The 16,529-nt window shown below is 36.0% G+C and overlaps 1 protein-coding gene across 1 annotated transcript in view; it reads left to right on the forward strand.

The window, feature by feature from the left end:
* Nucleotides 1-16,529, forward strand: part of CFAP47 (cilia and flagella associated protein 47) — a 453,685-nt gene that overhangs the window by 336,590 nt on the left and 100,566 nt on the right. Inside the window, exon 50 of the mRNA XM_032426488.1 lies at nucleotides 9,046-9,177. Coding sequence (XP_032282379.1) covers nucleotides 9,046-9,177 — 132 coding nt within the window. The remainder of the gene's footprint in view (nucleotides 1-9,045; nucleotides 9,178-16,529) is intronic.

Consider the following 16,529-nt stretch of genomic DNA (forward strand, 5'->3'; position numbering starts at 1 on the left):
ATTTTGATGAAATGCAATGTATCACTTTTTTTTTTTTAAAGATTTTATTTATTTATTTATTTATTAGAGAGCGAGAGAGAAACAGCATGAGAGGGGAGAGGGTCAGAGGGAGAAGCAGGCTCCCCGCCAAGCTGGGAGCCCGATGCGGGACTCGATCCCAGGACCCTGGGATCATGACCTGAGCTGAAGGCAGTCGCCCAACCAACTGAGCCACCCAGGCGCCCGTATCACTTTTTTCTTACATGAATCAGGAAGAAACATGCAGTTTTAATGGCAACCTAGATTGTTACTGCGTTAACATATTGCCCCAGTAATGAAAGCATAGGTTCTTCCTAAGCTAAAACATAATCGGCCATCCTCTACAACAGAAATCTGAATCCTGTAGATTTTATTAATCCTTTCCTGTTGTCTGTAGTGTCTTCTGTTATACACATTTCAAAAATGTGTTTTAGAAAGAACAAATAGTATAATACCACAAACAAATGGAGCCTAAAGGACTACAGTTGGGGGCTAGACTACTATATATTTTATCATAAAAATTAAGAGCTTAAAAGGAATAGAAGACAAGAGCTATATTATACACAAAATAAAAGCAGATGTGGCCAGAACACTGGGTTTCTTTAATTAGCCACCAGATTTTGTTTTTCCACCTTGCCTTTGGTCCCCTAAAGAGCGAAAATAAAACAAAAGAAAATGAGTTAGAAATGTGGTTAAAATGAGGTAGGAAAAAGATAAAGAGAGAAGGAAGAGGGTTAGCAGAGATATCCTTTGGCTTCCATCTTTAGTCTTGCTACTGATATTTTAGGGTAGTGTATTAGAGAAACAAGACAATTAAAATTCATTCAATCACATGTGGTATAATGTACATAGAGCAGATATTTATGAAAACACTTCTTGACAGAACTAATGTACCCCCAGGAAATTCGCAAGGTGATAAAAGCCCAGCCATACGGAAATTTTCCTTAACCACAGTATTCCTCATTAGCGATAGGGAGTGGTGAAGCATGAAGCCAGTGGAGAGAGGAGGATGGATGTGGGGGGACCAAGTGCAAAAGGGCAAAGACCTTGCCAGGTTTAACTGTTGCCATGGAAACTTGCTTTGGGAAGTTTTCTAAGGGGTGAAATAGTTTAGATAATCAGTGAGCAGTATCTGAAACCTATTGCTTTAGGTCAAAATAAATGTTTTGTAAGTATGTGAGTTATTTTGCTGTTTTTCCAGTCAAAAGCCCTTTTATTCTGTGGTATATTTGGTGATATTTAGACATAATGTACCATTTTCCACATTCCATGTCAGGTAAATGTATATGTCTTTGTCACTTACTGTGTGACCTGGAGTGAGTTACCCAACCTTCTGTACAGCCCAAGTTGCTCAGCTTTAAAATGAGTCTAATGCGGAATTAACTTTTATGTTTATTAAAGGGGTTCAATAGATAATGAATAGGAGGCATTCATCATATGCCTAACACAGAGTAAACATTCAATAAATGGTTTTACATTATTTTCAAAAGATTAACCATTGATATAAAATTGCATTGCTCAGGCTTTAACTTGAGTCTGATATCGACATTTTACAAGATAGTATAAAATTAGAGAAAAACAATGCCTAATGGAAAACAAAGTTTGTTTTTACTGTTAGAAATGCATTTTGAAAAAATCAAACATGTAGACTGTTTAGCAGAGAAAAAAAAATCCATTTGTCAAAATAAAAGCTTGAGCTATTGAAAATATAATAGCTGTAATTGCAATTCCTATTAGATTTTTTTTGTAACACTCATTTCAGACAAATTGAAAGTCTCCATTAAGTCAGTGATGCTGTATCTTAGAGAGTTGCTTTGTACACCACTATTATTTCTGTTGTACCTAGAGTTTTTCCAAAACAGTCTTAATAGTTTTCCTATCACTCTGATAAACTGAAGCACCAACAAACAACCTTTTATTTACTTTTGTTCCCCTTTGGATTGGTTGGCCTTAGCCCGAACAGAAGGAAGCAAAGTAATCACACGTACATAGTGTGGAAAAATATTATCAACTTTTGAAACACATATTTTCATAATCATTATTTCCTGCATTTGGTTCAAAGGTTCATTGCCAATAGTCAGTTGCTGAGTCTAATGTTATTCTTTGTAATAAGCTTATAAGAATTTGACTGCTTGTCTCTTCTACCATAGCTAATTCATAACCAAAAATAAAGATGCATTTTAAAAAATGTAATTGTTTAGAAATAAAATAAAATTAAATTGCCAAGAAAAAGGTTTTTTGCTGGGAAAAAATTGAGTCTAAATTCGTGGCATAATTCTAAGATACGTTGTTTTATTTATTTTTTTTTAAACTTTTTTTTAAAAGATTTTATTTATTTGACAGAGAGAGAGAGAGAGCACAAGCAGGGGGAGTGGTAGGCAGAGGGAGAGAGAGAAGCAGGATCCCCGCTGAGCAGGGAGCCCGATGTGGGGCTTGATCCCAGGACCCTGGGATCATGACCTGGGCCTAAGGCAGTCACTTAACCAACTGAGCCACCCAGGCACCCTAAGATACATTGTTTTAAAGTATTCTTTCAATTAAAGCATAAGCTACTAAATAGACGTATATAATTCCATCATTCACTTAATTTATTTCTAATTTTTGAGATAAATACTTAATTTCTCATGCTGGTGTATAGTATATGGTCTTGTTATACTCATGTAGGGCTTTTGAATTGTTTTATAAATGATTGTTCAATTTCTTTTTGTTAAGGGACAATAAAACTGTAATAATGTTTAGGTGGATATGTTTGAGGAAGAAAAAAATATGCTGAGTATATAAATAGGCTGAAATGAGAAAGAATGGAGAATGTGTGCTTTTAGTTCTTGAGAGTATTTTCATAGTATTTGAAATATTGATTAGGTTTCCTTATTATTCAGGGCAAACATATTATTTAACATAATGTAGGTTTATCCAAATAATGGTTTTATCTAACTGAATTGTTTTTCTTAAAAGTTTCCTTTTCAAATTGTTCACTACTAGTGTATAGAAATGTAACTACTTTTGTTTGTTGATTTTGTATCCTGCATATTTACTGGATACATTTATTAGGTCTAACATTTTTTTGTGTGTGCAGTCATTAAGGTTTTCTCTATATGAGATTGTGTCATCTGCAAACATAATTTTACTTCTTCCTTTCCGATCTGGATACCTTTACTACTTTTTCTTGCATAATTGCTCTGGCTAAAAATTCTAGTATTATGTTGAATAGAAGTGGCTACACCAGACATCCTTCTCTTGTTTCTGATCTTAGAGGAAAGATTTTAGTCTTTTACCATTCAATATAATACTAGCTGTGGTTTATATTCAATATAATACTAGCTGTGGTTTTCATATGTGGCTATTTGAGGAAGTCCTATCCCTAATTTATTTCTATCATGAAAGGATGTTGAATTTTGCCAAATACTTTTTATCCACTAATCGAGATGATTGTGTTTTTTTTTTCATTCTGTTAATGTGGTATATTACACTGATTGATTTGTGTATATTGAACCGCCCTTCATTCATTCATCCACTCATTTATTCTTGGAATGAATCCCACTTGACCATGGTATATAATCTTTTTAATATGCTGCTGAATTTGATTTGCTAGTATTTTGTTGAAAAGTTTTATATCAATGTTCATCAGGGATATTGGATTTTAGTTTTCTTTTCTTGTCCTGTCTTTGTCTGCTTTAGTATCAGGGCATTGCTGGCCTCCTAGAATGAGTTAGGATGTTGTCCCTTCTCTTCAATTTTTAAGTGTTTGGGAAAAAAAATATTAATTCTTTAAATACTTGATAGAATTCAACAGTGAAGACATCTTATCCTGGGTTTTTCTTTGTAGGAAGTGTTTTGATTACTGATTCAATGTCCTTACTAGTTTTATATCTATTCAGCTTATCTTTTATTTATGAACAGTTTTAGTAGATTGTGTATTTCTAGGAAATTGGCCATTTCATCTAAGTTACCCAATTTGGGGGGCATATAATTGTTCATAGTATTCTTTTATAATGCTTTTTATTCTGGTGAAAACAATGTAATATCCTCACTTTATTTCTGATTTTATTAATTTGACTCTTCATTCCTTTTTTCTTAATTACTTTAAAGGTCTGTCAATTATGTTGACCTTTTCAAAGAACCAATATTTTTGTTTATTTTCTCTATTGTTTTTCTCTTCTCTGTTTTATTTACCTCCACTTTGATCTTTATTGTTTCCTTCCTTCTGCTCGTTTTGGGTTTAGTTTGCTCTTCTTTTTATAGTTCCATAACAATGTGCAGTTAGGTTGTTGGTTTTATTATTTATTTATTTAAAGTTTTTTGTGGGGCTTGGACTCACAACCCTGAGATCAAGACCTGAACTGAAATCAAGAGTCAGACACTTAACCTACTGAGCCAACAGGTGCCACAGGTTGTTGATTTTAGATTATTCTTTTTAATGTATGTTTTTGCTACTATGAATTGCCCTCTTAGTGCTGCACTCACTGCATCACATCAGTTTTGTATACTTTGTTTTCCCTTTCAAACATCTGATATTTTCTAATTTCCATTGTGATTTCTTCTTTGAAATATTGGCTAAGTGTTTGTTGTTTAGTCTTCAAATTTGTGAATTTCCACCTTTTTTCCCATTATTGATTTGTACTTCCATTATGATGAGAAAAGATGCTTTGTATAATTTAAATCTTTTTAAATTTATTAAGATATGCTTTGTGGCCTCACATGTGATCTGTCCTGGACTGTGTTCCATGTTGATTTAAGAAGAATGTGTATTCTGCTCTTGTTGGGTGGAATGTTCTGTATAATCCAATTAGGTCTAGTGGTTTTAAAGTGGTGTTCCCATTCTCTATTTCTTTATTGGTCTTCTGTCTAGTTGTTCTGTCCATTAATGAAAATGAGGTATTGAAGGTTCCAACTCTTATTGTAGACTTGTTTATTTCTCCTTCCAGTTCTGTCAATTTTTGTTTCAAATATTATTGGCCTCTGTTTTTAGGTGTGTATATATCTATAATTTTTATATAATCTTGCTGAATTGAATTTTGTATTTGATATTTGTATATATTGCAAAGTAATCATCATGTAAGTCTAGTTAACATCTGTCACTATACATAATTACAAAATTCTTTTTTCTTGTGATGAAAACTTAAGATCTACTCTCTTAGCAACTTTTAAATATGTAATACAGTATTATCAACTGTAATTGCCATGCTGTACATTACACCCTCCACCTCTGGCAACCACCAATCTATTCTCTGTATCTATGAGCTTAAGAGTTTTTGTTTTTGTTTTATTGAATTGAACTTTATCAATGTATAGTGTCCTTATCGGTCTTATATATATATATATATATATATATATATATATATATACACATACATACACATATATACATATATATACACACACACACACACACACATATGTATATATATATATATATAAAAATTGGCAAAAGATCTAAAGAGGCACCTCACCAAAGAAAACATTCTGATAGCAAATAAGTGTATAGAAAGATGTTCAACATCATGTCTCTAGGGAACTGCTAATTAAAACAAGATACCACTACCTGCTAATTAGGATGGCTAAATTTAAAAGTCCTGACATCACCAAGTGCTGACAAAGATGTGGAACAATAGGAACTTCCATTCATTGATGGTGGGAATGCAAAATTATAGAATGCCACAGCCATTTTGAAAGACAGTTTGGCAGTATCTGACAAGACTAAACATACTCATAACATGATATAGTAATAATACATCTTCATATTTACCCGAATGAGTTGAAAATTTATGTCCATCCAAAAATCTGCTCATGAATGTTTATAACAGCTTTATTCATAGGTGCCAAAATATGGAGGTAATTATGATGCCCTGTAATAGGTGAATGGATAAACGGTGGTAAATCCATACAATGGAATATTTTTCAGTGATAAAAACAAATGGGCCTGTGGTGCCTGAGTGGTGCAGTTGGTTAAGTGTCCAACTCTTGATTTCAGCTCAGGTCTCACGGTCATGGGATCAAGCCCCGCTTTGGGCTCTAACGCTCAGCACAGAGTCTGCTTGAGATTCTCTCTCCCTCTCCCTCTCACCTCTCTCTCTCTCTCTCAGATAAATAAATAAATCTTTTTAAAAAATGGCCTACCAAGCCACAAAAAACATGAAGGAAGTTTAAATGTATATTGCTAAGTGAAAGAAGTCAATCTAAAAAGACCACATGCTGTATGATTCCAACTATATGACATTCTGGAAGAGGTAAAGGATCAGTGATAGCCAGTTAGTTCTTTAGAGGTTGGGTGGAAGGGATGAATGAATGGGGCACAGAAGATTTTTAGGGCAGTGAAACTATTCTGCATGATAGAGTAATGGCAGATACATGGAATCACATATTTGCCAAAGACATAGAACGTACAACAGAAAACGTTAGCTAAAATGTAAGCGATGGAATTTAGTTAGTAATGGTGTATCATTATTGGCTTATCAGTTGCAAGTAATGTATTACAATAATGCAAAATGCTTGTAATACCTGAAACAGGAGGGGATATGTAGGAACTCTGTACTTTACATGATTTTTTTGTAAACCTAAAACTGTTCAAAAAATTAAATTTATTAATTAAGTAAAAAATAGTATGAACTTTGAAGCAGAATGCATGTTTTCATATTCTAGCTGTATTTTTATGAGCTGACTGACCTTGGGCAAGTTACTGAACTTTCTTGTGTCAGTTTCCCTTCTTTAAAATGGAAATAATACATCATACTCGATGGTGAAAAACTGAGAGCTTTTACGCTAAGGTCAGGAACAACACAAGAATATCTACTCTCACTACTTTTATTCAATATAGTACTAGAAGTCCTAGCCACAGCAGTCAGACAACATAAAGAAATAAAAGGCATCCAAATTGGTAAAGAAGTAAAACTCTCACTATTTGCAGATGACGTGATACTCTATATAGAAAACCCTAAAGTCTCTACCGAAAAACTACTAGAACTGATAAATGCAATCAGTCAAGTTGCAAGATACAAAATCAACATAGAGAAATATGTTGCATTTCTATATACTAATAATGAAGCAGCAGAAAGAGAAATTAAGAAAACAATCTAATTTACAGTTGCACCAAAAACAATAATGACATATCCAATAAAGGGTTAGTATCCAAAATATATAAAGAACTAATAATAGTCAGTATCCCAAAAATAAATAATCCAATTGAAAAATGGGCAGAAGACATGAACAGATATTTCTCCAAAGAAGACATTCAGTTGGTCAACAGACGCATGAAAAGATACTCACCCTCACTCATCATCAGGGAAATGCAAATCAAAACTATAATCAGTATCCCTCATACCTGTCAGAATGCTTAAAATCTAAATGCAAGAAACAACAAGTATTGGCGAGGATGTGGAGAAAAAGGAACCCTCATGCACTATTGGTGGGAATGCAAACTGTTGCAGCCACTGTGAAAAACAGTATGGAGGTTCCTCAAAAAGTTAAATGTAATATAATATATTAATATATGTAAATCACCTAGAACAATGTCTATCATATAGTAAGTCCTACATAAACATAAACTACAGTCCTTTAATCTTCAAAACAGCTAGCACCATTTTACAGACGAGGTAAATCACATTTTCAAGGCTAAATTAGTAGTGGCAGAACAAGTGTGTGATTTCAGCTTCTATCCAAAGCCTGTGTTCTTTGCACTATGTATCCTGTCTTTTTATAATGTGTTTGTAAACTCCTATGTAAAATAAGAAAGCCATGTTTATAATAGGATATGAAATTTAACCTGAAACTTAAGTGACTTTATATTTTAAAATAAAAAGATTAAAAATGATAAGATAGGAGTGACATCAGCAAGATGGCAATATAGGAGATCCAACACCTGTATCCCCATTCAGCAACAGTAACTTGAACGCCATCCACAGCAAAAGTGCCTTTGTGGGAACTGTGGGATCCAGGTGGGAAATTATGAAACCCTGGTGGAATCCAAGACTGAGGAGGGCCATTTTGAAAAGGCAGGCTTGTGCCCATGTGGTGGACGTGCCAACCAAGGTCCTGGCTATAGATCAAGAAATAGCCCTGTCCCTTCTGTGGACTCAATTATAGCCCCATTGGGCTTGAGTGCTGCCACCAGCACTTTATGAGAAGGAGCTAGCAGGACTCATTGCCGTCCATGCCCTGTCTAACAAGTGCATGGAAATTAGTCCCATCTGCGGACCCTGAAGTGGCTCATGGCCCAGCTTCAACCCTTCTCAGCCATGATTCCTGCCCACCTAGCACCTTGGAGAAGACACACCTGTCTGTGCACCTGAGGCAGACCCTCCAGTTTGGTCCAACTGCAGATCCTCTCTAAGCCATGGTCTGGGAACAATCGTCTTGGGAGACGCACTTGTCCGTGCCCCAGAAGTAGGCCCATTGACCATGATCTGTCCTTACATCTGGGAGCAGCCCCATAATCCAGTTTCAGCCCCTCACAGCTACAGTCTGGAAGCAGTCCTGCCTGCCCAGGGACCCAGAGGGAGACAACGCCCATCCATGTTCTATGGTCAAGCCTGCCCACCTCAGTCTGACTGCAGATCCTGAAGCAGTCTGACCTGGTTCCACCCCCTCTCAGCCATAGTCTGGGGCCAGTCCTGTCCACTCAGAGGTTGGTGAAGTGTTGGGAGCATTCCCAGAGACCCAGAGGGAGCCAGTGTAATACCACGGACACTTCGTAATATCCAGTGTCACCAGCTGCTACCAATGTCACCTCCATTTCATATTTGGGCAAACCAAGGCACATAGCTGGTGACAGACATCCCCAGTTGTGAACCCAGGTATCACACTGCTGGTTTTAATGAAAACCCAATTATCTCTTATACTTAAATATTGATGAACTCTCTATTAAATTGTTCTGTACCACCATCAGGTTTAAATGTGATGGTGAGGCCTAGAATTTATGTTTGTCTTTGTTTATTAGTTTCAAGCTAAAGCATCTTTAGTACCTAAAACTGACCTTTCATTTTAGAAAACCAATCCCTGGTTAATCTGGCATCTTGTACTTATGTGTTTTAGGTACAATTTCATTTTCTGTTAAACGCAGACGAGATGATGACTCTCAGGAAGACTCAGATCAAGATCAATATCGAGCACCCTCTGAAAAATCATTATCAGAACTATTCCACAAGTTTGATGAAGAACACTCAGGTAAATTTATGATTAAGGAAAGTTTCATGATCACTTTTCAATCATTCACTTTTAAATGAACAAATATTTTACATTCATAAGGTATATGCAAATGTGTGTTGCATATATCTGTAAGAATTTTATTGTGTTATTTCAGGATTAACTTTATGTAGTTTACTTTCTGGATTTGTACAGCTTTTAACATTAATAGATTACTTCAGCTTGAAGGCTGTCTCCTCTTTCATAAGTGAAAAACTTTATATATACTTGTTATTAAACAAAAAATTACAGTAAATTTCTGATAAAATGTTAATGAGTATGTAATTTTAACAAGGTAATATGCTTTTCTTCAGCATAGGAGATGATAGCAGTCTTCCTCATATGCAGAAGAAAGTCAGTGCTATTTTTTTCCTTCCTGTATTATAAAGCTTTATTTGAATGTTGTTAAACATATCTTTTTAGTAGAAATTCAAAAGAAATTGAGATAATGGAGAATTGGAAGGCATAGGGTAGATTTCCTGGAAAATGGGTAACTGAGTTCTCTTATGGGTGAGTGGCAGGGACATCAGAGGGCATTAGAGAAGAGTGGGTCAACAGAAGCAAAGCTGTGGAGACAATGAGGTATATCAAAGAAGAAATCTTTATTGAATGACTTTGTGTTTAGTCAGGATTCTTCAGTAAAACAGACACTACCATAATATAATGTAATGTAAATAGATACATAAAGAGAGAGAAACAGAGAAAGAGAGATGTTGAAAAATTTTTTAAAAGATTTTATTTGTTTATTCGATAGAGTGTGTAAGAGCATAAGCAGGTGAAGGGCAGGCAGAGGGAGAGGGAGAAGCAGGCTCCCTGTTGAGCAGAGAGCCCCACATGGGCCTGATCCCAGGATCCTGGGATCATGACCTGAGCGAAAGGCAGGAGCTTAACCAACTGAGCCACCCAGGCTCCCCGAGATCTTGAAATTTTTTAAAAAATGGCTAACATGATTGTGGGGACTGGCAAGTCCTAAATCTGTATGCCAAGCAAGCAGGGCAGAGAATTTGGTAAGAGTTGCTGTTGCAATCTTGGGTCCAAATTCCAGAAGCAGGCCAGGCAGGCTGCAAGCTCAGGCAGGGTTTCTCTTTCAGTCTTGAGTAAGAATTGCTTCTTCTTCAGGTAACGTCACTATTTGCTCTTAGGGCCTCCAACTGATTGGAGGAGGTATACCCACATTATGCAGGGCAATCTGCTTTACTCAAACTCCACTGGAAAAAACAAACAAACAAACAAACAAAAAAACACCTTCACAGCAAGGTCTGAGACTGGTGTTTAAGCAAACAACTAGACATCATAGTCCAGCCAAGTTGACACATAAAATTAACCATCACAGAATACATGGATTAAGAGTGATTATTTAGGCACTATTCAAAATGGTTTGGAAAGGGAAGAGCAGTTGGGGCCAGCTAGGCAGGCCACTGGCACAGCAAACTGGCTTTGAAGTGAAGAGAACAATGTATTTTATGGTGGCGATGGGGATAGAGACGTACCATTAAAGATAGAAAACATTTCAGAGATTAACATTAGATGACTCGCTCTCTTTTTTTTTTTAAGATTTTATTTATTTGTTTGACAGAGAGAGACACAGGGAGAGAGGGAACACAAGCAGGGGGAGTGGGAGAGGGAGAAGCAGGCTTCCCGCCGAGCAGGGAGCCCGATGTGGGACTCGATCCCAGGACCCTGGGATCATGACCTGAGCCGAAGGCAGACACTTAACCGACTGAGCCACCCAGGCGTCCCCCCTCTTTTTTTTTTAAAGATTTTGTTTATTTATTTGAGAGAGAGAGCACAAGCGGGGAAGGAAGGGGCAGAGGGAGAGTGAGAAACAGACTCCCCGCTGAGCAGGGAGCCCTATGCAGGGCTCGATCCCGGGACCCTGAGATCATGACCTGAGGCAAAGGCAGACGCTTAACCAACTGAGCCACCCAGATGCCCCTAGATGACTTTCTTAAGAGAGGAGATGAAAGAGAGGATTGATTCTAAAAATGAACAAGGTTTGTTTGTATCTTGGTGAATAGAAAAATATTAAGATATTAATTTAGAAGTGTTGGGACTTTGTTAAAATAACATTTGTTAAGTAGACCCCTGGGGTGTCAGATGGTGTGTCAAGGTTCAACAAAAGGCCACAAGGGAAAGTGAAAGAGTTTATTACTCACAGGTCCTGGAGGATTCATACTTCACTCCTCAAGGGGCCACATGGGGAGGTCAAGGCAGGGTGCAAAGAGAGAAGAAGGACCTGTGCACATGCCTTAATTAGGGTTCTCAGAATGCTTTGTGGTTCCTGGGCTGAGGCCAGATTGGTTAATTCAAACCAAAAAGAGTAGGATTTTGGTAATCATCACGGGGGTCTCATCTAAGGGCCGCACAATGGGAAGGCCCTGGGAGACAGAGGAGAGTGCTTATCACAAGAATGGTTAGGGAGTCATATCAGAAATTCACATTTACTTGTGACTGTGTAGGCTGTTATCTAGTGTGTGTACTCTCCAGAGGGCTACTGTCAGTTCAAGGCCCATGCAGCCCACTTGGCCACACAAAATGGATGCGGAGACAGCAATATTATGGAGTAATTTAGTTGTTGAACTATCAACAAGAAGAAATAAAAAGTCTGGGAGATTATAATGCTTGGCACAGTTTTGTGCTTGCTGATTTTGATGTGACAGCAAGACATTTATGTAGCAATATCCAGTCATCAACTGAATATTTGGAGCTGAGACCAGAAAAAAAAAAAAAAAACAGGTTGTAAAGTTTTAGGGTTTCTTTAATTGAAATCGTGCAGGTAAGTTCAAAGAGTAGATGACTGCTGTAGATGGATTATGCTAGGAGTGAAACTCCCATTGAAAACTAAGGCAGAAGAACCATGAAGGAAAGCCAGGTAAAAGTGTTTGAAAGAAAATCAGAATATTATGGTATCATGTTAATGGAATAAAAAAGAGTGGGGATATCTAATAAGAAAATCTGCATGATGTGATGACATGTTGCAAGATAGATTAAGAGCTAGGAAAAATGCATCTAATAATATTACAAGTATCCCCAGTTCTTCAAAGTTGTCTTCTTATATCAGACAGGATTAACCTTTCCATCTCCTATAATAACATGGAACTTTTTCTTACTGATTGCTCAGCAGTGTATCTCTTTTCAATTAGGGAAGTTTTAGTTAGGTAAAATGAGTAAGTTTTGGAGAACTAATTAATATACAACATGATTATATTTAATAATACAGTAGGGTATACTTGAGATTTGCTTAGAAGGTAGATCTTAAATGTCTTCACCACCCCCACCAAAAATCAGTAATTATGTGAGATGATGGATGTGTTAATTAGCTTAATTGTAGTGATTATTTTATAATGCATACTATATCAAATCAAGTTGTACCTTAAATATATATAATTTTTAATAGTTATACCTCAACAAAGCTGGGACCAAAAAAGAAATGGAAACAATAAGATTTTTTTAACTTTTTCCAAATTGGAAAATTTCAAAAATATGAGTAACACCCAGTTTTGATGAAGGGCAAGTTGAAAGAGACAATTTTATGCATTGTAATGGGAATTTGAGAGCATTTACAATATGCTTAAAACTTTTTTTTTTAGATTTTATTTTTAAGTAATCTGTATGCTCAATGTGGGGCTCGAATTTACACCTCTGAGATTAAGAGTCACGTGCTCTACCAACTGAGCCAGCCTAGCACCCCTAAAGCTTTTGAGATTTTTTTATCCCTATTGATCCAATGATTTCATTCTAAGAAATTAGTTCGAATAAAATAATCAGAGATATGCACACATTTTTCTATAAGAATGTTCCTTATGTGATCTATTATTTTGAATAATTGAAACGTAAATATTTTAGTTTTACAATTTTATTTAAAATAATTTTGAATATGTATTACTTGCACATAAATTTTTTCCCACTTTTTTGAAAAATAGTTGACATACAGCACTCTGTAAGTTTAAGGTATGCAGCATGATGGTTTCTCTACATACATTGTGAAAAGATTACCACAATAGGTCCTGCTGATATCTATCTTCTCATATTGATGCAGTGAAAAGAACGGGAAAAAAAGGAAATAAAATGTCCTGTGATAAGAACTCTTAGGATTTACACTCTTAACAACTGTCCTCTATATCATACAGCAGTGTTAGCTATACTCATCATGTTGTAATTACATTGTAGTTCTTATTTCTCTTATAACTGAAAGTTTGTATCTTTTGACGACTTTTCTCCCTTTCCACCTCCTTCCCATGCTCAACCTGTGATAACCACAAGTCTAATCTCTTTTTCTGAGTTTTTTTTTTTTAAAGATACCACACTTAAGTGAGGTCATACAATGTTTTTCTTTCTCTTTTCTGATTTATTTCACTTTAGCATAATGCCTTCAAGGTCTGTCCATATTGTAAATGGTAGGATTTCCTTTTTTTTTTTTTTTTTTTTTTTTTAATGGCTGAATAATATTCCATTCTATACATATATCTCACAAATTCTTTATGCATTCATCCCTCGATGGACACTTAGGTTGTTTCCATATCTTGGCTATTGTAAATAATGCTGTAATAAACATGGGGTGCATACATCTTTTCCAAGTATATGTTTTGGTTTTCTTCAGATAAATACCCAAATGTGGGTATGAAAGTTTTATTGTAAAATTTTTGAGGATTGTCCATACTGTTTTCCATAGTGGTATAACTATACCTAACAAGAGTTCATCTCTCCAATGTCCAACACGCCAATAAAAAAAAAAACTGAGCATTTGCACTGAAGAAAGATAGGCTATTTATTTGTGTGGCACTACCCCGGAGAACAGGGAACTCGTGTTCAAAATCTTGAATTCTCTGATGGCTTGCAAGTGAGGGTTTTTAAGGGCAAAAATCAAGGGTAAAGGGTTTGGAATCATGGGTTCTTTTGATTGGTCAGGGATTGGGTAAACTTCAAGACTAATTAACTGGTGCCAGGTCACCTGTCTCTTCAAGACTATGGTTGAGTGGTCATTTCCTTCACTGGTCCAGGTTTACAAAATATTGCAGCAATGTTCGTCAGTGATGCTGTCTTTATTAGCAAAAGCAGAGGCTATATACCTTATGACTATGATGTCTGCACAGGCTGTTTCATTTCCTGTTCCCTTGGGCTACATTTTCATTATCTTTTTTTTTTTTTAACTTTATTTATTTATCTAAGTTTTCCCTACACCTGTCATGGGCCTTGAACTCACAACCCCAAGATCGATAGTCTCATGCTCCTCCGACTGAGCCGGCCAGGCACCCCTACATTTTCATTATCTTAAGCAAAGCATATTCGAAGTTCCTTCCTGGTATTTTTCCCAATAGTCTTTAACTATGGGCTACATGCCTTTCTGCAGACTTAATTCTGTTGGCGGTTTCAGGGACTGCACCAATTTGTATTTGCCACCAACAGAGCACAAGGGTTATCTTTTCTATATATCCTACCAACACTTGCTGTTTTCTGTTCTTTTGATAGTAGCCATCCTAATGGGTGTGAGGTGATAGCTCATTGTGGTTTTTGATTTGCATTTTCCTAATGATTAGGGATAAAACTCAAGTTCTAATAGCAGATGTTGTCTGAAGGATAAAAATATGTTAACACACACACACACACACATATAGATACATCAATTTTATATAATTTGTATACCCCAGTGTATTTATATATATGTGTGTGTATCTATACATCTATGTCTTTATTGACATATCAAGCCTGGAGTTTTATACAAGAAAAATAAGTATTTATCCTTAGTCATGAGATAATGAATAATTGTCATCTTTAGGCTTTTCAGGAATTTCTAAAGTCACTATAGTGAATGTTATTGATTTTAAAATTAGCAAAAAGTTTTAATGTGTTTAAGGCCTGTAGCTAAACAGTGTTTAATAATTATTATTTTTGTTCTCACTAATAAATCATCTTTAATCTTATTCTAACCAATAAACTCATAATCAGTGTATATTTTTAGCACTGTAGGAATTAAATCAGCTACATCATAACAGTGCCTTATGTGATAGTCACAGCAATCACAAATATTAAGTGTTATTGTTTCTGTGATAGATAATTTTAAGTGTCAACCTAGCTAGGTTATGGTGCCCAGATAATAGGTGAAACATTATTCTGGATGTTTCTGCGAAGGTGATTTTGGATGAGAATTATATTTAAATCTGTGAACTTTGAATAAAGAAGATGGCCCTCCCTTGTGTGGGTAGGTCTCATCCAATCAGTTGAAGGTCTTAACAGAACCAAGACTGACCTCCCCAGAACAAAAAAGAATTCTACCCATAGACCACTTTTGGATTTGCACTGCAATTCTTTCTTGAGTCTATAGCCTGCTGACCTAACCTGCAGATTTTGGACTTACCAAGTCAATTGCATGAGCCATTTCCTTAAAATCAATCTCTCGCTGCTTCTGTTTCTCTGTCTGTCTCTTTATATGCACACACATATTCTATTGCTTCTCTTTCTCTGGAGAACCTTGACTAAGACAGTCCCCATTCCATAGATGAGCAGACTGTTTTATTGTTCTTTGTGCCAGCCCAGAGTTGTGGGGCATTCAGGCTTTATAGTCGTGAAGCCCTTTCTCTCCAGAATTATTTTCCCTGTGAGTTCAATGTGGATTAAAGCATTGGAAAAGCCAGTGAAATATACATGAGCAACCTAGAAGGGGAAGCATTTTTCATTTTAAGAACTTTGGTTTATTTTGAGATGTCACATTTAAACATCATAAAAGCATTTAAAGCACTGTCATAGAATTGAAGGAGCAGCCAACACAATCCTGAGCAGAGGTTTTCCCAGTAACCTAACATCAGTATAAAGTTAGTAACTTATTCTCTGTGCATTAATGGTTTCAAGGTAATTAGTTGGTGTCTGTAAAATAAATAAACACAGAAGGCAGTTCAAAAATGTGGAGTTAAGATCACCCTCAAGAACTTCTCACAAGTATTTGGAATAAGAATTCACATGGACCTTCTCTGTCTCCCTCTCACTAGCTAATTGTTCTGAATGTCTGGATTGTTCTAAGATCCACTAATTTGATAAGTACTTCTTAATAGCTAAAGTATTAGAATAGAGGGGCATACAATACAATATAATATAATATGGTATGAAGTAGTGCATTTCAGTGCAATAAGATAAAATGCTCCTGGTAGGGGGGGAATAATTTTCCCTCTACCTTTCTAAATTCTTGGCCGAGAGCCCCCTGTAATAATAAAAAAAAAAGATTAGCAGGAAAAAGAAAACAAAAGTTCAGTAACATGTGTTACTGGCTTGGTGCTTTGGTGGCTCATTCAGTTAAGCAACCGAGTCTTGATTTCGGCTCAGGTCATGATTTCAGGGTCCTG

The sequence above is a fragment of the Phoca vitulina genome, unplaced genomic scaffold (genome assembly GCF_004348235.1).
Source record: "Phoca vitulina isolate PV1807 unplaced genomic scaffold, GSC_HSeal_1.0 scaffold35, whole genome shotgun sequence".
NCBI lineage: Eukaryota > Metazoa > Chordata > Mammalia > Carnivora > Phocidae > Phoca > Phoca vitulina.